Source organism: Carettochelys insculpta, chromosome 15, assembly GCF_033958435.1.
Source record: "Carettochelys insculpta isolate YL-2023 chromosome 15, ASM3395843v1, whole genome shotgun sequence".
Classification (NCBI taxonomy): Eukaryota; Metazoa; Chordata; order Testudines; family Carettochelyidae; genus Carettochelys; species Carettochelys insculpta.
Genome location: NC_134151.1, coordinates 17,218,870 through 17,245,573, shown reverse-complemented (window position 1 = coordinate 17,245,573; position 26,704 = coordinate 17,218,870). Strand labels below are relative to the sequence as shown.

At 40.9% G+C, this 26,704-nt stretch overlaps 1 protein-coding gene and 1 long non-coding RNA gene across 2 annotated transcripts in view; one reads left to right on the top strand and one right to left on the bottom strand.

Moving 5' to 3' along the window:
* The first annotated feature begins 252 nt into the window (after positions 1-252).
* Positions 253-18,926, top strand: LOC142021327 (uncharacterized). Its single transcript, XR_012647663.1, has 4 exons — positions 253-391; positions 818-1,032; positions 2,373-2,447; positions 18,094-18,926. It is a non-coding gene; the product is annotated as an uncharacterized LOC142021327 (long non-coding RNA).
* Positions 6,076-26,704, bottom strand: part of CREBRF (CREB3 regulatory factor) — a 33,296-nt gene continuing 12,667 nt past the window's right edge. Inside the window, exons 2-9 of the mRNA XM_075009991.1 lie at positions 24,692-24,878; positions 21,528-21,653; positions 19,529-20,594; positions 16,286-16,480; positions 14,162-14,351; positions 12,995-13,068; positions 12,591-12,713; positions 6,076-12,165 (exon numbers count right to left, since the gene is read on the bottom strand). Coding sequence (XP_074866092.1) covers positions 12,050-12,165; positions 12,591-12,713; positions 12,995-13,068; positions 14,162-14,351; positions 16,286-16,480; positions 19,529-20,594; positions 21,528-21,653; positions 24,692-24,805 — 2,004 coding nt within the window. The 5' untranslated portion in view covers positions 24,806-24,878 and the 3' untranslated portion in view covers positions 6,076-12,049. The remainder of the gene's footprint in view (positions 12,166-12,590; positions 12,714-12,994; positions 13,069-14,161; positions 14,352-16,285; positions 16,481-19,528; positions 20,595-21,527; positions 21,654-24,691; positions 24,879-26,704) is intronic.

The following is a 26,704-nucleotide window of genomic DNA, read 5'->3' as shown; positions in this document are numbered from 1 at the left end:
CCCGCGCGCCCCACTCAGAAACAGGGACGTCAAAGAACTGAAGGTTCTGATTTTCTGGCCTTAGGTTTCAGGCTTTTCTCCGCCTCCGTGAGCATTTGAACCCACGAAAACTGGGATTCTCCCTATTCCAGCAATGACCAACAGCAACAGCTGATTGCAAACCCCATGATAAACTTCCAGCCTGGTGGCAAGGGCTAGTCCGCAGTTGTTCTTCAGAAGGACTAATTGAACGCCAGCCGTAGACAGGGGCTGACGTAGCTCTGGACACTTCTCTTGTATTAGGCGGGCAGGAAAGGTCATGTCAGTGGTTCCTCGCCCCGGTCGGGAGCTGCGTTGTGGCTCCGTAAGGACTTTTTCTCCCCGTGGAAGATGACGGTTCAGAAGGACTCAGGTGAGAATTTTGAAAGCAAGGAGATCTCTGGGGAGTTTCCACAGTCTGTCCTGTCAAGCTTCACCCTTATGCGCACGGAGATACACATCTCATACAACTAGCAGGGAGCTCGGGAGGTCATTGAGTCCAGTCTCCTGCCCTCTTGGCAGGACCACGCACCATCCCCCACTTTTTTTAAATCTATTTACCCAGATCCCTAAATGCCCCCCTCAAGGATTGAACTCACGACACTGGGTTTAGCAGGCCAATGCTCAACTCACCCTTCTTAAAGATTATGGCATTTCTGAACTTAGTTTTCTCTCTCCAGATCATCAGAATGAGGGAATATCGGTACAACATCAGGGATGGACCTGACTGAATATTACAGTGGCAATTCCAACAGTGCTTGTGACCTTGTTATCTTTCATCTTTTTTTATGGTTGCTAGGATCTCACAAGTGGATGGTTCATGATCCATATTGACAGAGACAGGCAGATGATTGATCACATTGAAAATGCTCCTTTTGCCCACGAAGCTGGAGTAAGGCCAGAGAAGGAGCCTGGTTTGTGGGGTCTGGGACAAGTCTGCTCTACACCGTGTCCCTGTCGATCAATACACCTTCTGTTCTGCCTGCTGGCTGCGAGTTACATCTGACTGCAGAGGTGAGTGCAGGGCTCGGTGATGCTCCCACACTTTGGTGACATCCCTACCTACATTTACAACTGGCTTTTCCTAGTGGGCATTATGCAGTGTAGCCGTCTTTTTCTGTTCTTCATGCACTGTGTCCAGTCCTTTCCCCCCATTTTTGCACTGTACTGCCCATAGTCTCCATTAGGAGGTATAAAAGTCTTTTTCCCTCCTCGCATTCTGCTGCCCTTAGTGGCCCAAAGGCAGCATAGCTACCCCTTCCTGCTCCCCTCTCTCTGTAGCCCCTAATAGCTGTTAGGAAGCATAGATGCCCCATCCTCTTCATGTCCTCTCTTCTCCTAGGATCGATTAGACTGCATACTCACTCCTGTATACACCCCACTGTCTCTTGTACCTAGGGGCCATTAGGCAGTATAGCCACTCATTGTCATGTACTGTGCTCCCCCTGTTGGCAATTAGGAAGCTGCACCTCCCCACTGCCCACACTCTGCTGTGGCAAGATGTCTGTTCCTTCCTTCACACACTGACAAGAAGCTCTGGGGGGACATTATTGACAGTACTGTATCAACTCAGGGTGAAGTTGTTAGAAACAGGGGTGCTTACAGCCCAATATTTGAGCCTCTACTCAAACGCACACCCGACTGGTCAGCAACAGCACTTCTGTACACCACACTAACAAGAAGCCATAAAGTAACTCCCTCAGCCATTCCAGTTCTCGTGTGGCACCACTAGTATCGTGCCTCGTACAGCTGAGAGGTTAAGAAAACCAGTCTCACCAAATCAAAAGGTTCTTCCTATGCTAAAAGGGCCTGCTGCTATTGCCAGGTCAATTTATAGCTTAGATTGTAACAGAAGGATTGGCAACAGCACAGTGTTTTTGTGTAAGAGTCTAACAATTTTAACTTGCCTCTAAAAATCTAAAGGTTTCTTTAAGTCACCCTTTCTTTTCATGAACAAATGCATGTTGTATGTAGTCCCTTTTTGTAAAAAAATAAAATAAAATAAAGCCACTACTCAGCCAGCTCCCCACGTCCCACGCTACTCAGTACGAGCACAAAAAAAGCACCAGTTGTATGTTAAGTTCTTGGTTTACACTTGTAGTTGTGATGGACTAAACTGTTGGCTTAAGTGAAGTCTCTGGAGTACATCCACTGTTAGGATAGTTTGTTCAGTACTTTGTTCCTCCAGAGGTGAGAAGCAGGACTGAAGACAAAATGGAGGTATTCCTAGGATATTCTATATCCTGGGCCATGTAGAGGAACTCCCATTTTTCTTGCTGTGGAAAAGTTTAGCTGCAAGATGGAGTGAGTCACATGAGCAAGCTGTGTGTTCATGCATGACTCATTCTTTACAGGTAGAAGCCACTGCTCCCAGGCTAGTCTGAATGTTCACGGGAAAACTCATCAGATGTGGATTGGCACCTCGCAAGGTAATTGTCAGTCAGGTACTTCTACTTAATGCCAATAGTTGAGGTACACATAACTTTAAATACAAAAATGATACATGCATACAAATGGCATAACTAGGGAATTACAAACCTCTCACAGACACCTCACTTGGCCCACTTTGTCACAACAACTGTTCTGTATTTGCAACAGATCTTGTACAATGATCTGTATGGCCATATTGGAATCTAGTAACATCACATTCTGCGCTCCACGTATTGGCTGATAGGGATCACAGCAGCCACTCCCAGCTTACCACCCCCGATACTCCATGGGGCGTTTAGGCCGCACAGCCATCTATGCCTGCTCCCTACCCTGTGAAGTCCTATTGACCCTGTGGCAGTATAATGGCCACTACCCCTGCTTTCTGCTGCCACTAGGGGCTGCAGTGCAGTAGAGCTGTCCCTGCCCACACCTTCTACTGCCCTTAGTGGCTGAAAGGAAGAATATCCCTACTTGTTCCCCTTCTTCTGCTGCCCCTAGTGGGTGTTTTGCAGGATTACACCGTACAGGAGCAGCTGTACTATTTGCCTTAAAGTCACTTTCAGCCTTCTACGAACATGTTATAGAAAGATTGTCCCTTGCAGTTTACTGAGTTAGTATTTACTACTTGATAGTCTACACTATACTCAAGTAGCATGATGCTTTGTAGGATTTGTTTTACAAATACAGCCAAAATCTGTATTGTCAGTATTACTTTTAACCTGTGATTTTAATGGTACAAGTTATTGTAAATAATTTTACATACTCTTATGTAGTGTCTAAAGAACCACAATGTATTTTAGATCTATCTCAACACTGTAGCTTACTATGGTTTTGCTTCAGTGTTTTGGCCCATTTTATGCAACAAGCTGTATTTGTATTAACATAACTTTTAAAAGATTTACTGTCACCCCTAAACCATGCTTAGGGTAGCAGTGGTTGGTGTGGAGGAACCAAGGTGGGTAGAATCTATGGTCAAGTCTCTGTTTAAACCATTGATTTAAACAGGGCTTTTTTTGTTTTAAAAAAAAAAAGGAAAAGCCAGTACAGAGCCAGCTCCCCACATCTAGAATTCCTGCAGCTGGGGGGCTGCTGGCAGGGCTCCCCACCCCAGATGGCTCTGCTGCAGGGGACTCCTGCCTCCTGGCTGGACCCCAGGGCTAGAGTTGCCAGCAGAACTCCGCACCTGGCTGGGGTTCCCGGGGCTGGTGCTGCCAGCAGGACTTCACACCCAAGCCAACTTCCAGCTGTGGGGTTTGCGAGGAATGCCTGCCACTGGCTGGGGATTGCAGCTGGGGCTGTGGAGGTGCCATTAAGGTGTACTGTGCCACACCATCACAAAAAAAGCACTGGATTTAAACAAGTTTCTAAGGCCAGCCAAGCTGCTTTAGGACTAAGTGGGAGCAGTGTTTTAACTTCTTTTATGACGCAACTTCCCTCTGTAGAGATAGCATGCAACAGTTTTTTTTTTTGTCAAAGGAAATGGAATATTTCAAGTCCCACTACACTAGTCTCACACATTGTCACGGTGTGAAAATATACGATATTGTGGCTTTCAGATGGAGCAACCATTATCAGTGAGGCAAGACTCGGAGTAGGGTAGGGACACGCTGGATATAATGATAGCAGGTGAAAGGAAAACGAGGAGGGGGAGAAATATCAGAATGTGGACCATGGCAAGGGTGATTGTTTCTCAGAGTAGCATTGGTTGTCAGAGTCCAGGCAGACTGAGGCCTATCCCATCTTGGCTGGTCTGAAAGGACAGAAGGAGTTACACAACCTCCACCTGAGGATAGAAAAAGAAATGTGTGTTGATGCAGGTTCCTGGTTTTTCCACCACCTTATCCTAGCATGCACAAAGCAGTTCCTCCCAGCCTAGTACATGCAGTTTCCTAAAAATACCTTGAAAGGGCAGCAGAGGCCAAAGTCCACACAGACTGTACAATAGCTGTTTTGTGGCTTTTGTAAGATAACTTGGTGGTCTCAGGCTAATTTCTACTGAAGAATGGTCCACATCACTCCAGCACATTTTCAGATACAGGATGAATCTCTCTAATCCAGATGTCCCTAATTCTGCAAACACCTTTGGTCTGGCCTGGTTAGCAACCATGCAGGTGCCCTCGAGCTGAAGCATTCACAGGGAAAACCTGGCAGGCTGAGGCCAGGAGTGTTCCTGAACTAGGAAGGAATGGAGCCCTCACATCCTAGTGGACTGGCACAGCGGAGCAATGGAGTCCTGTGGGGGGCAGCAGCTGGGAGTGGAAGGACAAGCATTGACCTCCCCTTGTCCAGGACTGATCAAGTCCCAAGAGTGGCAGACCAGGGAAGTTCAACTTGTATTTGCTGTTACTCTGCAAAGGACTGAATGGGAATAGAGATGAGGAAGGCAAAATCTAGCCCACCATGATACTCTGGGACACCAATGTCCTGCAGGCCCATGGGACCCTCAGGCAGGTTCCCTGCCTGCTGCATCCCCACACACCAGTCATGCTGGGTGGCTGCTAGGGCCAATGCGTGTCTGAGTGGCATATGCCCATTGGGAGGAGGGGGTTCCCCATGCTGCCCCTGCCCCAGCACAATCCTCCCAGTTCCCATTGGCCAGACTTGTGGATGCGTGTACCATGCAGCAACACACATGCTGGCCCCAGCATCTGATGGGCACGAATGGGATGTGGTGGGGCACAGCAGACTGGGACCCTACCCGAGGTTCCAGCTGCACTTCGATGCTGGCTGGGAGTCACCTGAGTAAGCACCTCTGAGCCAGTGCTTGCACCTGCCATCCCAGCCCCTCTTCCTCCCTAACTCCTGCCCCAGGTTACAGCCCAAACTCTCTGCAGCCCATTCTGCACCCTGGACCCAGGCCATAACTCCCTCCCAGACACACCTTCCTCCAGGTCAAAATCCTCTCCTGGGTCCAAGCCCCCCCGAACCTTCAGCCCCATCCTTCACCCAACCCCCCTTCCTGTATCTCAATCACCTACACCAAGCTCCTTTCTGTACCCAACCTCCATTCCAGACCAGGCCTCCCCCCCATCAACATAGAAGAGTGCGGCCCTTGAACACTTACCATGTTTTCTGAACAGGCCTGCCTTCAACTATTAATTGCCCATCCTGGGATAAAGCCAGGGTGCTCGAACTTCATTGCACTGTGATGCCTTTTGACAACAAAAATTACTGCACAATGCCAGGAAGAGAACCAAAAGCCAAAACCAAGGGCTTCAGCCCCTTGCAGGGCCTGTACTGTGAGCCCTGGGCTCGAACAAATCTAACTCCAGCTCTGGCAACCCCATTAAAATAGGATCACAATCCCCTTTGGGGGTTCCAAGCCTCAGTCTGAGAGCTGCTGGGACAGAACTTACTGGAGAGGAGGATAATTTAATATTCTCTTCAAGAGGAATATTGACGTATGATAGTGAGGCAATGGGAGGAATTGACTCTGTTGGTCACGGCAGTCCCAGTTCTGTGTGCGTGGGTGAGCGGGGAAGAGGCTTCAAGTTTCCAGCAATGTCAGAAAAACATTCTACAAGGGAAACTCAGCTAAAGTTAACTGAGAACTATACAAGCAAGGCCTCGACCGAGGCATAGCTGGAGAGAACACACCAGACAGGAAGCACAAGAACTGTTTTTCTCCACAATTTTTTATTTTAAATTACAAAGGATGTTGCATACATTGATGAGTTTGTATCTCAATAGAAGTGCTAGGGCTCCAAGGTGACAGAGAGAACAAATCAATTTTAATTGTGCCTCTTCATAAAGAAAACTGCACAACTATTAACCAACATTAAACATTGCAACTCTCAACAAGTCATGCTTTTAACAAAGTAAAATTATTTTCTGACAGAGACAAGACTTTCAGTAATTTTTTCGGAGCTCCAGTTGGAAACCGACTACAAAATAGTGAGGACAGCATTACAAACATGACCCCAAGCATAAGCAGAGCAGGTTGCCACGTTTTGTTATAATTATTTTAATTTTTGCCTTTCAATCAGTTCATGAAGTCCACCATGTGCCATCAGTCTTAGAGTTCATTCTTAGTCACTATTACTGAACTGCAAGAGGTCTTTTAGACTGATAAAGTAGTCTTTTTTTTTTTTTTTTTAAAAAAAAAAGTAGGGTAAAAGATGATTCAATTAATAAAAATGCAGTTAGTAGAAGATAGTGTTCTAAGAAAGGTTAAAAAGCAGCTACATTAACACCACTACATTTTTGGTTTTTCACATCCAAGAGAGAAAGGGGGGAAAAAAGAGAGAGAGAGAGAGAGAGAGAGAGAGAGAGAGAGGGAGGGAGGAAGTATTGGGGGTAGAAGATGCATTTGTAATTGTGAAGTTCAAGACAAGAGTTATTCTTCCTCTAATCACCCTATGCACCCAAGTTTGGTTTGTCCAGATGTCTGACTCTCCAGTGTTCCTAATCCCATCAGTCTTTAAATGCTGATACAGTACTACAGTATGTATTGCTTTCTTTAAGAAAGGGTCTAGGATTTTTGTCCACATTGAAAACAAAAAAAACTGAGATTTATCTTAAGTGGAGCTGGCTTTATTATTGGCCCTATTTCTCAATAGAAAGACAGACAGCTAAATGTATAATCAGCATCTGCCTTTGTGGAAGTTCATGAACATCTAAAAGGTTGAGGGGTATAAATTCAGCACACATACTTTAACCATACTAGATGTCAAAAATCATGACCTATTGTAAAATGTAAATCAATAATCACTAGCAAGATATCAGTTTCTTGATGTAGTGAAGAGTGTCTAGAGTGCCTTCTTTGCAATGCTGGCGTTGAAATATCTACAGTGCAAATCAGGATGTTAAAGTGATGTTTTCTCAACATGGTAATGCCCTTTATATGGTTATAATAAGAATCGGCCATTTCAGCAGTAACTACGTGAAATGAGCTTTGCATGATCCCTGGGGTAAAGAAAATGAATTGCAGCTCTGAACAAGCTAAATTTTCATCTGGTGACCTACTGAATTAGCGGTACCAAACTGAAACCTTTAACTTTAAAATAAAAAAACATGATTAGACACATTCCTGAAATTCAGGTGCCAAGGCCAAATAAAAGATACTTACATAATTGGGTTATGCTGCAGCACCATTTCAGGAAGACTGCTAAGCAAGTTTGCAGAATAAAATTATAGTTGCTATTTCACCTGAAGGCAACTTGTATACAACCCATTCAAAGTAGCTGGGGGGTGAGGGGAAGAACAATTTTTTTTTTTAAAAATACACAGATATGTTTAAAAATATTTATGGAAGATAAAAGCATATCCATGACATTTTTGTGAAGAAATGAAGACTAATCATTGGATAATGGTATAGATTTTAAAAAATTAAACAAACTGACAGCACTGTATTTCAGAAATATGTCTGGTCCTTTTTAGATTACTTAAAAGGCCCACCATACATTTTATAAAGGAAGAATTTTGATGTTTACTTTTTTTTTTTTAAATGAACTGGGAAAAGAGCTTACTAAACTTTATACTGATGAACTGAGCATATCTGGAGCTGACTTTCACATCAAGTTACACCACTGATGTCAATGTTGTTATTCTTGATTTAAATTGCTATGAGAAGAGAACCAAGCCCATCCACATCTAACCAAGGACTTAAAGCAACCAAAAACATCAGAATTGGCTTGATATACTCATGAAAGTCAGAGAAAGCATTAGCTGAAGGGATATAAAAGAAATTATTTTTTACTTCATTTGTTTAGCCCTAGCACCCCTGTCTCCCAAGGCCGTTCAAAATTTGTCTTTCATACAAATACAATGTAACTGTTAAGAGAATTCGAGATCAGATCCATTTGAAGTTCCTTCATGATGCTTTTATCATAGTTCTGATCTTGCTTTCAAAGGGATCAAAGGATTTAACAGGTTCAAGGGAATGAAAAATAAAAACATTTAGTTCTAAAAGTACAAGTAAGGCACAATATAAAGCCACATCATAATCTGGCATGAAGGAAAGAGGAACGGACAAGAATCATACATGGTACAATAGAACAAGCAGTCCATCATATTGATTTAAAAAGTGTGGCACCCGAAATTCAGGTTGACAAGATCTTAACAAGAGCAGTTTGACAGCATGCTTTAATGTGGAAACAAATTCTAAAGACTCCAGTGTATCAGAAAAAAGGAAGAGCTTTTAGTTTATATTAAATCAAAAACATGTAACTGGTTTTGGATGACAGAATTAAAGTGAATACTCACAATGCCTACACTCAGAAATATTCAAGGACTTCATTTAGATCCACATACCATGTATGAATGCTGAAAGCCTTTAGAGAGCTATTCTCTAAAGATCATCCAAGAATGCATGCCACAATTTCCAAAAAACAGAACATGTACATTTTTTTACCCTTATAAGATTTTTGTGATAAAAATACACTAAACGTATATATTTTAATGACACTAGAGGAAGCAGATTGTTACTGGCATTAAAGTACAACCATTTCTAGACGGTTTAAATGCCACAGAGTCCCCTGGTTAAAATGTAAAGCTGCACAGCTTGCCTATGTCATCTTTATGATAAAGCCAAACCTGTAAAGGTCTTAACTTTACTCTACATTTTACTGCCAGGTTTTATTCAGATCAAGTATCGCTGCAGCATTCTGACCAGCCCAGAGTTAGCAGCAAATGGCAGGAATCATATAAAAATGCAATTTTTTCTCTTCTTTTTAAACAAAGTGCTTTTCTAAGATATACATACTTCTATAAATAGGTACAAAATAAAGTGTCAACATTAAAAAGCCCAACTATTTAAAAGCTTTTAACTATTTAACTTAAAATAATACACAGAAAACACTGAAATGCAAGGGTACGGAATCCACTAGAGAGATTCAAAGTCTTTTTTGAAATGCTAGACCAAAATCATATTCTGGTTTTCAGACAAAATAAAAAGCTGTATGCAACATTAGCTCAATATTCCTGAGCAGCTAGGAAATGGCATTTTTCTACTTTATTGTCAGTTTAATTTTGTCATGTAAGTTCTACCTGACTGCAAAACTGCATCCACCATATTTTGAAATACTGCCTTGCTTGTATAGTTCTGATACAGCATTTGCACCTTTCTAGCATTAAGACTGTTTAAACATTAGAAAGGTCTAACATTGTTTCAAATTTCAGTATAGTGGTGACTTTAAATTGACGTGACATTGACATTCTTTGTCAAGGTTTCAAGAGGCCAATACAGCTCTGTGTAACTCTTGGTATTTGGTAGAATTACAACAGGGATGCATCTGACCCATTGTGTTCTGTTTTGAAGCTACAAAGCTGTATTTCTCCTCTCACCAGATATATTGCTCCCTCCACTCCCACACAATAACCTACCCAAAAATACTCTCCAAACTAATAAAACTCCCAGACAGTCCCCTGCTCAAGTTTTGCAAACCCTCTAAATGAATTTTCAGTTTTGACTAGATAGTACTGGGTACTTTTGCCCCAAGTCTTGAAGAAAAAAAAACTTTGTTATACAGTTAGTTCAGTAGTGGTATTTGGCTTCCTCCACCTTTGAAGTTTTTCAAAATACTAATGTAGTATAAATTGTGGACACACTACAAGCATGTGGCAGGACTGCCATTTCACCTTCCACTCTTTAATTTGCCACTTTCAGACCTTCTTAGGCAAAGAGTTTAGGTAAAAAAAATAATTCTGCCTCTTCATAAAAGGAATCACAGTACAAACTTAGACAAACTACATGAAGGAGAGAAATTCCTCAAAGACAGCGGGAAGAAAACCTTCATGGACTTTTTTTTTCCTTCTTTTCTTCTTTTTTGCATTTTTCCAGCAGCTACATTTTAAAGTATTTGGTATTTCTATTCTCAGTAGACAGTGTTTTTTGTTATGATATTTAAATAAAAAAGAAAAGGGAGCAAAAGGGGTCCATGAAACCAGAGAATGATCTTGCCTTGACATAAAGGACTTTCTCGTCAAGAGATAAAGCTGTTCATTTGTACTCTAGAAACTGACTAACAAAGCAGGCTCTTATAAGCTGAAGAGCAAATAAGAACTAATGTGTGTTAGTAATTCCCAATCTTAGAAACTACTGAATTAAGAGTAGTAAGTCACGTATAAGTTTGAAGAAGCTAGTTTGAAATACTTGTACAAAAATATAAAAGAAAACTATAAATTTTGTTTTTGTTTTAAGCCTGTGCTGATCTTTTGAAACATCACATGCATAATAATACATCAACTGGAAAAGTGGCAACTAAGGAATTAGATTATTTGTAGCTCTTTTTCTCTTTACATATATACATATTACAATAAAAATAATTTTATTTTGGTTGTTTGGTGGAAGTATCCTACAATAAGCTAAATATATATATTTTTTTTAATTCTCAAAGTTGAAAACTATTTTTCCAATAGCTACTAAAATCCAAATATATTAAAATTTCCTACAGTAAATGCAGAGAAAAAAGATTTAAAGACTTTGAGATGGTCATCAACTTATCTACTATGGAAGCGAACTACAAGAACAGGCAAAATAATATTATGTATGAATGCTCCTTCTGTAGATAATTGGACCCAAACAAAAAGAATTCACAGTTCAGTAAGATCCCTAACCCTGACCTTTAAATTTTTTTCTATTTTTTCTTTTTTTTTTTCTTTTTTTTTTTCTTTTTTTTACATTCAGTACAGTATCATGTAAGCTGTGCAAAACTTTACTTAGACTGGCAGTTTGCCATATCAGTTGCATTTGTCTTTGGTACAAAAATAAACAATCGCATTAATGTGCAAGTATTTGTTTTCTTCCGGCCAAGTACCGAAATTGAATTTTCTAGAGCCATCTTTTATACAATACATAGACTCTGTGGCATATATCTACATTTTCAACATATTCTTATATACATTCAAAAATTTGTAAGAGCTGGAACAAATACATTAAACCCTATAATCTTACCATCTATACATCTTGTTTTTTCCTCAGGGTTTTCATTGTACAAAAACTTTACCAGCTTATATTTATAGCTCTTCCCCAAAAATACAAGGCACAAAGAATATACTTTTTTTCTGCTCTTACTTTCACAGACATTTAAATACAATATTTAGCTCAGAAAATTAAAGTTTTATGTGGCACACTAGCTCTAATGCTGTGTGCACTATATACAAGTTAATGGGTGCAAAGAAAGCTTACTGGTTTTATTTTTAGAGGAAAAAAAGCAGTAATCCTAAAAAAAAAAAAAAAAAAAAAAACAACCACTAAACTTTGACAGTTTCCAAAAAAAATGCTTCCTCTTAATTTGTATTTAACTCAGGAGCATAAACCTGCCACAGTGGGCATTTTGCTAAAATTTTCACTAGCACAAACTGTGTTTTTTCTTCTAAAGCAAATTGTATGATCTGGTCCTAGGTTTCAGAACACCTAATCTCTGTATTTGTGCCTGAAGCAGCTTTAATACTATATGGTTTATGCCCCAAAAATGCTAATTACGCCTTTCACAACATGCGTTTACTTATCCTACTGCACTGTTATTGAAAAACTATGGAACCCAATTTTAAGTGTTTGCATAATGCTAAACTGACATGCAGACCAGAATGAAATTTACAGTGGAGTACTTAACCCAAGTAGAGCTCTGATGATCAATGAGAATAGGTGAAATGATGTCTGTTAAACTTTCGATGATGGTATTCGCAGCCCTACAAGGCCACCAGTGGGGTCTCCTCCTGCTGTTTTCTCTAAAACTTGATTCACAAATTCTGATGTTTGACCAGCTACAGGTAGTCCTGGAAAGCAAAGTTAGGGTTCACTATTATTTCCACACGTGTGCATATTTTATTTAATACAAAACCTCTCAAAATTCCTTCTTTTCGTCAGTAACCAAACATACTAACTAAAGTTGGCTAGCTCAGTGGTTTGAGAGTTGGCCTGCTAAACCCAGGGTTGTGAGCTCGATCACTGAGGAGGCCATTTAAGGGTCCGGGGCAAAAAGATTTAAAAAAAAAAAAGTCAGCGATGGTGCTTGGTCCTGCAAAGAGGGCAGGGGACTGGACTTGACCTCCAGAGGTCCCCTCCAGTTCTATGAGATGTGTACCTCCATATATTATGTCCTGTGATAACAAATGCTCCTGTAGAAATCTTAGGCTGAAGGGACTCAACCCTTGTTACATATCAGTTTTGGAGTATGTGGTTGATTAAGTTTATTCCTTACCAAGAGTATCTTTAATAAGGATATCAAGCTTCTGCTCCATATTGGTTCCTCTGTCATCTTTAGGACTTTGCACCCGATTAACAATTTCTTGTTTGATAGAGTTGATTACAAACAACAAATTATCTGCAGGAAAAGACGACATTGGATCAGACAGTAATCTCTCAAACAGGAATTGTGTTTCCTTATGCATTTATGACAGTGGACCTAAAATAGTACCACTACAATATAAATAACTAAGCATAAGCAAACTAAGGAATCTTAATGCACTACCTATAATGCACCAACACCCTTTTTGGCATTTAAAGGTGTGCCAGGTATGACTGGTGATATGAAAATAAAAAATATGCAACTGCTTGTATCAAGACAGAGGAAAAATTGTGTAAGTGAAAAAAAAAAAAAATTACCATATTCTGTGTTGAGACCCCATAGCTTCACTTTGTTGGCTTCATACTGGGCTTTCTTCTTTAGTCTGCAAGCCCTGTGGTGGACAGAATCAATATGCCTCTAATCAGTCTAGTATATTCATTATTGCTTATAATCTGTCAGTGCAGAGGAAGTTGTTGATTATCTGCTTCCACATCCTCTCTACAACCACTTCTCATAGTGTTATCACTCATACATACGAAGAATACAAAATGGCCCCAGTGCCTGTATAATCTCAGATTCCTGTTTGTTGATTTAGATTTTGGCAAGGCTCAGAAGGTCATCCTGTTATCAGCTAGGCCTGCTTCCCATGGACAAGGTGACCCTCTGTCCCGTATTTGGGACACCAAAAAGGCATCCCAACTAATTTTATAAAAGGGATGAATTGTCCCATATTTGCTGCGCAGGTGCAGCTGCTGGACAGAGAGCACATATTGTGTGTCAGTACGTGCTCTCCACAACAGAGGGAGCCAGCAGATCAGCCTACTTCCCGCAGGTTCGAGGAGTGGGGCAGGGAGATGCTGCAGCTGCCTCATCCCCGACGCTTCCCTGAGGACTGGGGAGGGTGGGGGAAGCCCCACACCCCCATCCCATCCTGTATGTGGCCTTGCGAGATATGGTCACCCCACCCATGGGAAGAGAGAAAAAGGCAAACTAGATTTTATATACCTTGGTTGTGGTTTTTACCACCTTTTTTTGTTACAGCAATACAGATTGCTAATCTAATTTAGTACACTCAAGACCTGACCAATGGGCAGTCAGTACTGTCAAGCAGCATTAACAATACTTCCGCTATTTACTGGGCTCTTAGAAGACATTTAAGCGTAAATTGCAGCTAAGTAACAACACAGAACACTAAGAGCTAGGACTGGTGGCTGGAAACAAACCTTATGGGACCACAGGAAACTGGGCCACACCCCTGGTAAGTGGTCATCCGGGTAACTAAGATCATATTGGACTATGGATGTTGCCAGATGGGAGTTCCTGAGTACAGCGGTTCAACCTCTATTAACCTTACACAATGCTTGTCAAGAATGAAGCAGCTTCTCTCTAAATAAAAAATTCAAAGAGGTCTCTCTTCTAGGGCATATGTCTAGAACAATCCTGACAACATTAACTCACACAGGTAAAAGCCATTTGACGTTTACCTTGAAGCTAGTTTGTTCTTTTCTTTTCTTGACCTCGGTCTGGCAGTTAAAGGAAGTTCGCTGACTGGTGTCAGGTCACTAATCACCTTATTCAGTTTCCTTAGTTCACTGCCAATCTGGAGAAGTTTTTTGGGGTTAGGTGTCAGGTCCTCCACATCTGTCCTCCGTGACTTCTTCACTGCATATTTTCCTATTGAAAAAAACATAGGAAACTCGGTTGAGGGATTCTAGAATACAAAGATTGACACCTGAAAAATATTCTTAAGCAGCATCTGGGGAATAGGTTGTGTTTATCTTTTCATCACTGAAGACACAGGTGCAATCTGTCAGGTCACTGTGACCTTCTGCAATGTAATCAGAACTACCACACTATTTGACACTACTGATCATCTGTCCAGAACCACAAGAGCAAACACTGTTGGTTAGGACTGAGGTGCACAAACAGTGGTAGGTGGGATGCAGCATGCTCCCAGAATGGTAGTTACTACAAGTATGAGCTGACGCAAAACAGCAAAAGGTTCCATAACACCTTCCCACTGCAGCACATTCCATTAATCTCACTTGATCGAAGCATGAACAAGTAACAGATGAGTCAACCTGGGGATACCTTCAAGGAAGTTTCTTTATAGATAGAGGTCTTCAAAAAAAAAAAAAAAAAAAAAAAAAAAATTTAGAAAAAGCAGAAGAAAAAAAATCTAGCCACTCTTTTGATAGAGAGCATCTATACAGTACCTGCTCTTTCGAAAGAACGGACCAGGGAATTGAAAAATCCAGAGCCATAAGGACTGCTCTTTCGAAAAATAGGGTCCCCAGGGCATCTACACCTTTTTTTTCCCCTGAAAGAATCTTTCGGAAAAAGGCATTCTTCCTCATCTTGAAGAGGAAGAAGGCTGCTGGAAGAAGTGCTGCGTTCTTTCAATTTCAGATCAAAAGAGTGGATTGTGAGTGTACACGCTCCATGGGTTCTTTCAGAAAAGGCCCAGTTTTTTCAAAAGAACGTGCTAATGTAGACGCAGCCATTGAGTTAAAAGGGCAGTTCTATGTACAAAGACCTTACAAGACAGCCTCCAAGCCATACCTCTGAAGAAAGTACAGAAGACTTTCCAATAAATGTGAACAGAAGGGCAGTGCATATACAAATATGTATTTGTCAGTGATGAAGGTATATTGTTATTTTTGCAATTTATTGGTTTTTCCACATTTAAATAGATAGAAATATATTAATTGAATTTAAGATTTTCAACCTCAAACAAAGCAACAAGTATCAGTACAAAATGACAACCAAAGTTTTCCCTGTCAGTAGTGCATAAGAATGTTAATGCAACTAGGGATGTTTATTTTTTTCATTACCCTCCATGTTCCTTCAGAATAAGGAGGAAGTGGAGAATGGCCTACCAGCAGAGGACACAAGACATAAAAACAAACTATTCTCAAAGCTGTTTGTCTTGAACAACATCAATAAAAATCCAAGTACAGGAAATTGGTGTATAAAAAAAAAGTAACAGGATGGAAATAGGATATATGTTCACCAGATTGAAAGAATATTACTTTAAGGTTTAAAGAGGTTTTAAAGAGGCTGTAGCAAACAAGTTCAAGACATATATTTAATCATAGATAAGGTATTATTCTAAAACTCTGACAAATACACAAGAGTGGAAGAAGTGTGTGAGGAGGAACCAGGCAAGAGACTTCTACCTTGTTAACTTGTTTAGTTGACATTTGAATGAAAGCGCATCTCAGTACCACATAATGGTCAGCTCTGTTGCAAACAACACTAGATCTGACTCCCAATATAGAGGGGGCAAAGAGCAGGTTTATAACTAAACTTGTGATGTTAGCAGTATTGAAAGGAGAATATTTTAGAATATTTTGATTTTAGCATTTCCATTGAGCAACTTCAAGAGTTACGATTAGTTCATCCATTTTCCTCTGGAGGGAAAAAGATATTAAAGGTTAGGACTGTAGATGCACTCCCTCTTCCCTGGGTGCACTGTAGAGTTCAAGCAATCAACAAAGTTACACTGTTTCACTGATTCCTCTTTATATACCAAAATAAGAGCTCCTTTTAATGAAGTCAGAGACAGAGGTGACAGAGCTAACTGGCTATTGCAAAACAACTCTTACCATGATGGAGCCCATTCTTCTGATACATGTTACTTGGCAATGTATCTCGACTCCACTCTGATGGCCTCAGCATTCTTTCTTGTTGAGATGGGGCCAGCTGCTCACTATATTCCCAAAAGTATCTTCGTTTGCCTCTTTTTCGGCAAGATACCGCAGTCATTTCTTTTAAATCTTCCACTGAATCATTTTCATATCCTAGAGGAATAAATTGCATTAGCTTATAAACTCCTGGTTGGAAATACTCTAACGTGTCTACAGACGCAAACCAAGAACTTAAGAAACTGTGAGTGAGAAAACTTTTAGTTAAAACCCTCAATGGAATTGCTCCACACTATCTACTAAACTGGGGTTTTTGGCCCTGTGTGGCACGTGGCATAAGTCCAACAACAGATATACAGCTTCAACTGCAACAAGGCAATGACTGCTGAACTGGGAAATGCCTCCACTGCATTTGAAGTCTTTCCATTGGTTCAACTCTCCTCCTCCCCACAAGCTCACCATCACAGAATATAAGAGCTCTTTTCCCTGCAACTCTTGTAGTGTTGGATGGTCTTCATGTACCTCCTTCATCACTAGCTCCTCATTCCAGTTCTTCCTCATTTTCTTAATGAGTCTACCCAACAATACAGCATTTTAAACAGAAAACAACCTAAAGGGCAAGATGGACAAAAAAGAAGATCCGAACCCATCAAATAAGTCCAGAACAAAACTTAGTCTTACAGGCACCCTCAAAAGCCTGGGAAAACAGATCACCTCTGTAGAATGCCCTGAAGGTCATGACACCCAGTGCTATCAGAATAAAGGAAGAAAAAAAAGTTCCAGTATGGGAGACCCTCCATTAAGCATTGCTCATCACCAACCCAGCTTCTGTCTAAACTGCTTGAGCCTAAATCCCTTCAGTCTGATTTCTTCTCTGCACCTCTTTAGTAACAGGAGACATAAATAATCCAATTACAAAAGGTAAGACACTTCGGAGTTGAACTAGAATGCAGTTTGTATGAAATATTTAGAAGTATGTTTTTGTACTTTTTTTTTTAAAAATAATTATGGTACAAGTTTACTGAACAGGACAGTTTTCATTTTACAACTGCATAGCATTGGTACTAGATTTTAGAGTTGCATTTTATTCTCTTCACCTCCGTTTTACGTAGGACAATTTTTGAAAAGTAAAATACAGTAAACTCTTTCAGATCTAGCAGCCTCGGGACAGGGACATTGCTGGATATTCAAATATTCTGGATAATTGAGAGATATACTACCAATGCATAAAATGTGAATGCACATGGTAATAAAACTAAGCCTCTTAGCTTACATTTTATCTTTATAGTAATAGTCACTGCACAAACACACCCCATGCTTTATGAAAACTGGCTTATGAATATGCAGAAGTTAAAGATGCTTTAAGCAAAATGCCTCATGTAACATCTGCTGAATGTATCTATTCAGTTTCTGTGCATGTATCACTCTTGTATGTCAAGTTAGAAATATGAAGTGGGGATCTGTTTATAATTCTATATGTGCCAATGTGGACCATTACTGATACTCCAGAAACATAATGGATAGGTACTCAGGGTAGCAAGCTGAAAATGGTTTTGCTTTTCCTGTAAGCCCAAAGCATGGTTGGTCTTAAAATGACATGTGACCATGTCACTTGGTGCTGCAATCCATCTTGAAATCTAGTATTTTTCCCCGGGAGTGGGAAGACTGAACAAAGGGTTCCTGCCCTGAGAAAAGTCTATTTAAGGAATGGAAAGCAATCAATGTTTTGTCTTCAGCTGGTTTTTGAAATTGCCTTCCCACTTTAACAGGATACATATGAAGAAACCTGAAAACAAAGAACTCTGAAAAGCTGTAGACCGAGACCAAAACAAACAAAAAACTTGGTCTTGAAAGATTTTACCTGAACAAAGGACTACGGGAGAGAAATATACGAAGATGAATTGTTTCAAAGTATTAGGTTTAATTGGCATGTTTGGTTTATTTTGGTTTAGTGGTTTATTCTGATTTGTCTGTTTTCACTTTCAGTTATTTAAATTCTACTTTTTATACTTTGTTTATTATCACTCCCAGTGAAAATAATTGTTACCTGGGCAGGAAAAGCAATGACTGTGCATCTCTTTCATTTATAAAGGGCAGCTGTTACCCCAACTCTGTGCCTTGGCTGGGCAGGGTGATGGGATGCCCTGGAGGACAGATAGGTGGGTTCAGTGGCATAACCAGAATATCAAGTAACAGTTCCATGTGCACCCCTGTGATCAAACCTGTCAATTAGGTCTTTGTTTTCTACTTGCAGATTACAAGAGTTCTGTTTCCATGGTCTCGATTGAATGCTTGGTCTCTGCCAATAGGAGTCTATTATGGACAAATATAAGATTGAACAGTCTTATGAAAAATTGTCCAATATGATCTAGAAGGGCTATAAACTGATTTCATGTGGGCTACCTAGGCAACTGTCAGCGATAAAAAATCTCTGGATACATTAACCTCCCATAACCTATTGTATACATGTAAGGCTTTGTGAATCCTGCAAGCAATTGATTGACTCAATACATTCCAAACCAGGAAATGGGAGTAGCACCTAGTAACCTGGGAGCCTGTAGAATTCTATATTATCTTCTTGGTTTACTACTGACTGGGTGCATCTAACTAGGAACTAAGTTATCAAAACAAAAAGCAGTCAAGTAGCACTTAAGTGCTACTTGACTGCTTTTTGTTTTGATAGTGTATAGACTAGCACAGCTTCCTCTCTGTTACTATTTAACTTTGAAGTTAACTTCGAAGTTAGGCACTACATTGAAGTAGCCAGTAGAAAGTCTACACGCATTTTCCCTGACTTCGAAGTTAACTTCAAAGTCGGGAGCCCAACTTCAAAGTCCTTACTCCATTCCCAGGAATGGAGTAGTGCCCTACTTCAAAGTTTAACTTTGAAGTAGGGTGTATGTAGACACAACTTTGAAGTTGCTTACTTCGAAGTTGAACTTTGAAGTAAGCAACTCTGAAGTTACTTTTGTAGTGTAGACATAGCCATTGTGTGAGACCTTGACCTTCTCTGTGAAAGAGGCAAAATACTTACCTAATGGAGTGCCAGAAAGCTTCATGTTTGAATTTTAAATCCTTAGATGAAGATATTATGTAATGGTAAAATGCTACCACTACAAGTTATTCCAAAGTCTACTTCCCACAATGCTTGTTGGGCAGAAAAAAGGTTGCCAAGCTTTTAATAGACCACAAAATTTAACAAACCTGGTTCAGAGAAGGTATCACTGATGTCATCATCTTTGTCTTCCTCATAATCTTCTTCCTCATCATCGTTTTCAGAGAGTTCGTGCTCACTGCCAAACCCCTCATCATGGTCCTCATCCTCAATATCTTCCTCATCCTCCTCTTCCTCTTCCGGGTCTCCTTTGGCTGGCTGATCACCTAAGTTGTCTGTGACAAAGAGAGAATAATTGTGCTCTTCTTTCTTCTGTGATGGATCTGAGACAGATGTGCTGGCAGAAAGGCTGCTCTCCCCGACAACTGTCCCTGGAGTTTCCTGGGGTGGAGTGAGTAGCAGCTCCTGAGTCTCTTTAAAAGGCAAAATAGGAGTACTATGACTCTGAAGGGAATCTGTCCCTTTCCTCTCTTGTCTCTTCGCTACAGCTCCACAGTAGCAGGTGTTCTCCTTTGCTGCATCTGCATGTGCTTGGCTCAACACTGGCCTGCTTTGTGGCAATGGACTGATCTTTACTTTTGCCTTTTTAACATAGTCTTTACATTCAACATGACTGTTCACCTTCTCATTATTGTATACATTGGTCTTCATGATTTGTGTGCTTGAAGTGGGCTTGCTTGCCTTTTGAACATAGTCTGACAAAGGTGCCTCAGCCTGAACGTTCTTTGATGAACACACTGGGGCTGCTGCTCTGCTTGTGATTTTCTTCCCAGGTAAAAGAGAAGTTAAAGGGTTTTGTTTTACACTGAAGAGTGAATCAGAGTAATAAAGCGAATCAGACACAGGCTGAGAGTCCTCACTGTTTAGCTGGGCCAGAGTTGGAGTTTTACTTATAACCTCCTCATCTTGGTATGGGCTTGAGAAATCATCAAGACCCAGGTAATCCACTTCTTTTGTTCCCCAGATGTCACAGCTGGTTAGCTTGGTATACTTAGTTAAGTCTTCACAGTACGTGTCCCACTGCTCCCAGTTTGAGGTGAAAGCAGCTTCATTTTCCAGGACATCTGTAAAAGACTCTAGATTTTCAATATCTTTGCAGTCCTCCATGGAAAGGAAGTTGTCTCTGGAGCTCTGCTGATAGTCCATTTCTCTGTCCTGTGCACAGAAAGACCAGTTAACAAGGCACATTTTAGAAAACTACTCCCCTTCAACTCCCTGGGCTACAAAAGCCACCTTTCTTCCACCCCCAACTTCAAACACTCTATGCTGGTGAAGTGTACCAATGTGATGGCACATGAAGCCCCTTTATCCCAAAACCAATCACAGTGTTGAGCCAACAAGTCTTTTAAGGGGAAAGGTGGAAGGTCTGGTTTCCATGCTCCATCAGTTTGAGTTTTTCTGCTGATACTGTCAACAAAAGTACCAGCCCATTGTGTTGCGGTCTTTTGACATGTGTATACAACTGGCCACTGGGAACTGGACAAAGACCAACAATTCATTTCCAATATAAAAGAGCAATCAGATAGGAACCATTTTAGTTCTGTACTCATTCTAGGTCAAACTTATACAAGTGATCAAGAAAAGAAGGGCTCCCTGTATCAGCTGTTACCAATGCTTGACATCCCAACCCTGAAGCCCTTTGTTTTAGCCAGATCAAATAATGAATATGAGCAATCCTTCTTCTTAGTCCATGTGTTTCTGTTGTAGGAAAAAATGAGCAATTTCCAACTTACGTAAATTCATATTTTGTTCTGTTCTTATGTCTCATCCCCAACTAGGGGAATGTAATGTCATTCCTAGAAAAGACTGTTCTGCCTGAGACTGCACGTGACATCCCCTAGTAGTGATACACCTATCTGATTTATCTGAGGTTCCTGAACATAAGACATACCAAAGCCTCTGCTGATGGTTAGCTTTAGCAGCTTCCTGTAAGTGACAAATCTCAGGTAATATCGTGGTGATTGGGGATTAAGTAGTAGTGAATAATCAGACAGGTGGCCTTCAATGAACAGCTCCCTAGAGACCAGCCCCTCTTTTACAAAGGGAAAGGAAGCTGCTACACAAAAGGGAAAAACAAAAGTAACTTACCAGTTCATACATGAAGTCTGGATCTGAACTGTTTGCCAAGAGATCTGTGCTCATCAGCGTCTGTTCTGAAAACGTGTGGCTCCGAAAGGCATCTCCAAAAGGAGGGTCCATTCCACTCACACTAGGCTACAACAAAATTGTTTCTGTTAAAACAAGCTACAAAATTTTATAAATATATACACATCCATACACCAATTTACCTCAAAAAACAAGAGAGAGACTCAATGCTTCCGAAAGAGAACACTAATTTTTTAAATAAAAAATTACAATTAAGATTATGCCAAGACTTCGTATTGAGCTCTGAACTTATTCTATACGTGCATTTGGAAGAATTTTACGTAAACAAATTAGCAAATGACCAGTTAACACCCCCCCACCTTTTTCCCCACATGGGACAATACAATTTGTTTCTACCCTCCACCTACTAGACCAGGGGTTGGCCGTCTGTGGCTCTTTAAGGAGCCACATGTGGGTCCAAGTGCTGCTGCTGACTCCTCTTGCAGTGCTGGAGGCTGCTGCCACTTAAAAAAAAAAATTAAGTTGCCTGCTGTTAAACCAGTTGAATTTAGTTTTTTTGCTTAAGCAGTGGCAGCCTCCAGAGCCATTGAGCAAGTGAGCTGTGTGAGGGAGCCCCAGAAGAGAAAGCTAGCAAAGCAGGGAGCTGCCCACGCTGCATGTGGGGAAAGTGAGCAGGAGAGCTAGGGGGCGGGGAAGCTAAGTCTGCCCCTGTGGGAGCTGCACAGCCTGCTGAGAAGGTGGAGGAGGCAGCAGCTGCCGTGGAGGAGTTGTGTGTGCTGATGAGAGTTAATCCTGGGGATGGGGAGGTGGGTTTGGGGTTGAGAGGGGTTAATCCTGGGAATAGGGGAGCCTGTTTGCAGGATGGGGGTTAAAGCCTGGAGATGGGGATCATTGTGTGCACTGTTCTTGAAAACAGGGGTGACAAAGAGTACAGTTTGATGTTATTTATTAAAGACTGTCTCATTCACATGCATTGCGGCTCTTGACGTATTGATTTTGTAACTGAATTTGAAAAAATGGCTCTTTTCGCTCTTTGGTTTCAGACCCCTGTGCTAGACAGTTGCTCATTTATTCCATTAGGTTGTTGATTTGAAATTCTTAGTAGTCTGGGGATCTTAATGATGTTTTAGTGCTTGTAGAAGTGACAGACTGATATCCCTAACTGTAGTCAATACCCTTGTCGGTGAGCACTACCTACCTTTTTCCATCCACTGCTTCACCAGTGGGCCTGCATCTTGCCTTGCCTCAATTCCTTATTATTCCAATCCTGGAATCTCTAAATACATCTAAATTACTTCAATCCTGGGTAGAGATTGATGATTTTATCAATTTATGCAATTAGTTTGTAATGGGACAACTTCTGGGGGACTAGGTGTAATTTTACATAGAAACATTTTGCAGTTAGGTTAAGATTACTGACCACAAAAATAGCAAGTGGAAAACTACTTTTGCTTTTTGTCCTTAATTTGCACTCATGGTTTACTGCTTTCTGCCTGTCATCAAGAGACATCATTCATTGGTCTTGGGAGTTGGATGGAAGCAGGGTTACATTACTGCAAGTCAACCTCACCTAGAGCTGGCTGGTACGTGAATCACTGCAGTAATAAATGGCTGTTCCAGGCACCTACTCTGCTGTCATCAGACAGACAACTTTGCTGAATCCTGTTTTATGATAGGGACCACATGACCAGACATAGCACAGTTCAGCAACCACTCCGGCCTCAGAAATTCTAAGGCACTTCTATAGAAATTTTGGCAGCAAGGATAAGCATGTAATACAGCAGTGTAGTTTTCAGTGAGATGTCACAGTGGGATACAAGACTGTCAGAGAACCATATTAATTCTCTCTCCCTATTTTGTTTTGTGTGAGCATGCACACACATGCACAGAAGCTTGGGGCATGGTAATGCTCTGTCAAAAACAGCTAGTTTAGAAATAAACAATGTTATGAAGCAATGGCAGTTTTGGCTGCAAATATTATGAGCCTTATTTTTGCTCTCTCTTTAAAATCTGCAAAAAAAAGTCACACTGGACTCAGACTGGTAGATGTCAAAACTACTTCTATAAAAACTGAAATCAACTGGAAAAGGGGTTTCCGAATTGTGTTACTAGCAAATCATAATTTGGTGGTGTTTGCCTAAAACCCCACCTTGCAAGTAGGTGATGAGCTTGTTGGAAGGTGACAAGTATGTTTCACTGACTCACTCAGAAGGTGGCTCAGATGCCCACAGACACAATAGAGGTAAAAGCAGCCCTCTAGAAAGGAGTTCCTAGGGTATGGGTTAAGGACCCAGAAGTGAACAACTCTTAAGAGCAGTCAAACTGGAGGAAAAGACTTGAGCTTTAGTTCTGCTTGTTCATTGTTGATTACTTTATTATTAAATAAAGTCAAACCCGCAGAAGGGGAGTTTTGACTCTACCCAGTGTCTTGGCTTCAACTTACCAGATCAGGAAAGGCATTTTACTTGTTGTAATTTGTGTTCTTTTTCTGAAGGTTCCCTTGTTAGCTCAAAAGAATTTTCTAATTTAACTATAGAGTAGAACCCCGAGATACACGCACTCAAGGTGAGCAAATCTCAGGTTAACGTGACTCAGTGGTGGGGAGCTGGCGCCTGTCTCTGGGCTGCCTGCCACTCAAGGGAGTCAGGAAAGCAACCAGTGCAGCAGCACTGGTCAGCTTTCCGACTCCTGGGAGTGGCGGGCAGCCAGGAGCCAGCTCCTTGCTATTCGCAGGAGTGGCTGCCACCACTGACAGGAACAGGGAAACTGCTCCTATCAGGAGTGGCAGCCTGACCCTCACTATCCCTGACAAAACCAGTTTCCCTGCTCCTGTCAGGGGCAGCAGCCTCCTCTCTCCTGTCAGGCTACTGCCACTGACAGGAGCAGGGAAACTGAACAGCGCAGCAGCTCCAAGCTCCAGCTGCTTGTCTCTCACCGAAGAGGGAAAACTGACCGGTGCTGTTGTGTTGGCCAGTTTCCTGGCTCCCCCGAGTATCGCAAAATTTGACTTACGTGGGGTTGTGCAGGAACACAACCTCCGTGTAAGCCAGAGATCTACTCTACTTTAAAAATTAAGCTGTGTGTGAGTGTGAGTGAGAGAACACCTTACATAAATAAATCCACCATAACACAAACATCAGGCTTACCTGAGGCATTTCCACGCCCAGATCCCCAAAATCCAATTCCAAACTTCTTGTTTTCTTTACTTTTGGATTCCTTTCCAGCTTTACTTCAGTGTCAGTGGGCAGCATATGATTCATGCACTGAAAATGATAGAGGTTCTCCCTGAAATAACTGCAGTTCACAAATGGAACTTTTCTCTCTTGCAGACTTCTGTGTGAAAAGAACAGACCAAACCCCCAAAGTTACTACATGATAAAGCGCCACAAAGAGAAAAAAAAAGTTAGTACCTCAATATGATTGTTGCTAAGGTATCAAAAACAAAAAAAATACCCCCCAAAACTGAATAGACCTCACGCTGGAGCATATCATAAGAATTAGTTCTCTGTTCCCCCATCCTAGTTTAAAAGGATCAAGCTAGAAAAAACATAGAACAAACAAGTAGTACGAAAGTTTCACTTCCAGTTTAGACTAGCGTTAACCTCTCTAATCTGCACCCCTGGTACCTGACCAGCGCTGGACAAAAGAATTTGCTGAATCACAGGAGGTCAATATTGTCTAGCACATTAATAACATTTCCACTGATTGCTGGGCTCTCAGAAGATATTTAGGGATAAATAACAGCTAAATAAACACAGAACCGTGAAAGCCAGGCCTGGTGGCTATAAACAAACTTTATGGGACCATGGGAAAGTTGGCCACAGCCATGATAAATGGTCATGCAGCTAACTAAAATCATGGCAGATTATGGACGTTGCTGGATGAGAGAATTATGGATTAGAGAGGTTCAACCTGTACTTTCCATCACCTTTTTCCTAACTGTATTTATATGCCTTCTACATTGTGAGCTCTTCAGCACAGAGCTGTCTTTTCACGTGTCTCCAAAGTGCCCAGCACACTTCTAGGTCATACAAACACAGTCTTCACACATTTAATATCACAAAAAGTCAATAAAATCTCGAATGAGATCAGGTAACCATCAGTCAGTCATTTTTTCTAACGTGGATCTCAGGGGCATACCTGTTTTAGAGTTTTCCCCATCCTTTCCCCCCCACCGCACCCCAAGTTCAGCCCATCCACTTCCACTTATGATTTAATCAATTTCTCATGCAAAAACATCTAGTGGAACAAGGAAGTACAGTAGGCACACACACTACTAAAAAGGGGAATGTCACTATTGGAACTTAAAGTTTGGGTCAGTTTTGTTACTCTTCCACTGACTTGTGCCTCAACGTAGGTTGAATTTGATCCAATTTATTCAATAGTAATTTCCTTGACTCAGAATCTTCTGTAGTTTCTTGTATAGTTCAAATGCCTGTTTAAATAAGGAATCCAGGAAGCAAGGGTATGAAAAGGCAAAGTATTTGGTAAGAACATAACAAAAAGCTCAAAAGGTAATTAATGGTCAGTGTAGGAGAAACAAATGTATACATCAATTAACTAGCCATAAGCATTCCTGGTGTAATATTGCTGAGAAAGGAAGTTATGCCAGGGATTAAGTTTGGCCAAATATTTATTGGCCTTCCTTCTGACACTCCCAAAACCATTGAAGTCTCTTAAAGGAATGATGTGTACTGTCTCGATAAGGCAGACAGCAGCTGTGTTGCGAGCATTCATCTGAAATTCTAACTAGTAGTTGCGAAACAATGGTACAGGAATATCAGTGAAACATATTTCCATTTATATTAATGTAATTTTTTTATTTTGCAAACAGTTTTCAAAGTGAAGACACTTGCTCTGATTATTTACATTTATTCGTATTTTAAATGTAGAACTAGCATTAGGAATGTATTCCTACTGCAGGATAAACATGACAGGTGAAAAGAACCCCTTTATAAATGAACCAACATAGGAAGGTAAATTATCCTTTTCCTTTAAAATAATCTGATGTTTTGCGTATTAAATTTAGCATTTTGTAAAAGTAATTTACATATGAAATAAGCGAAACAGAAGGCAAACAAACTTGTGCCACAGCAAAATAAAGTTTGTTGTTTTTTTTTTAAAAAAGAGAGTCCTAAATATAATAAAAAGAAAAACTC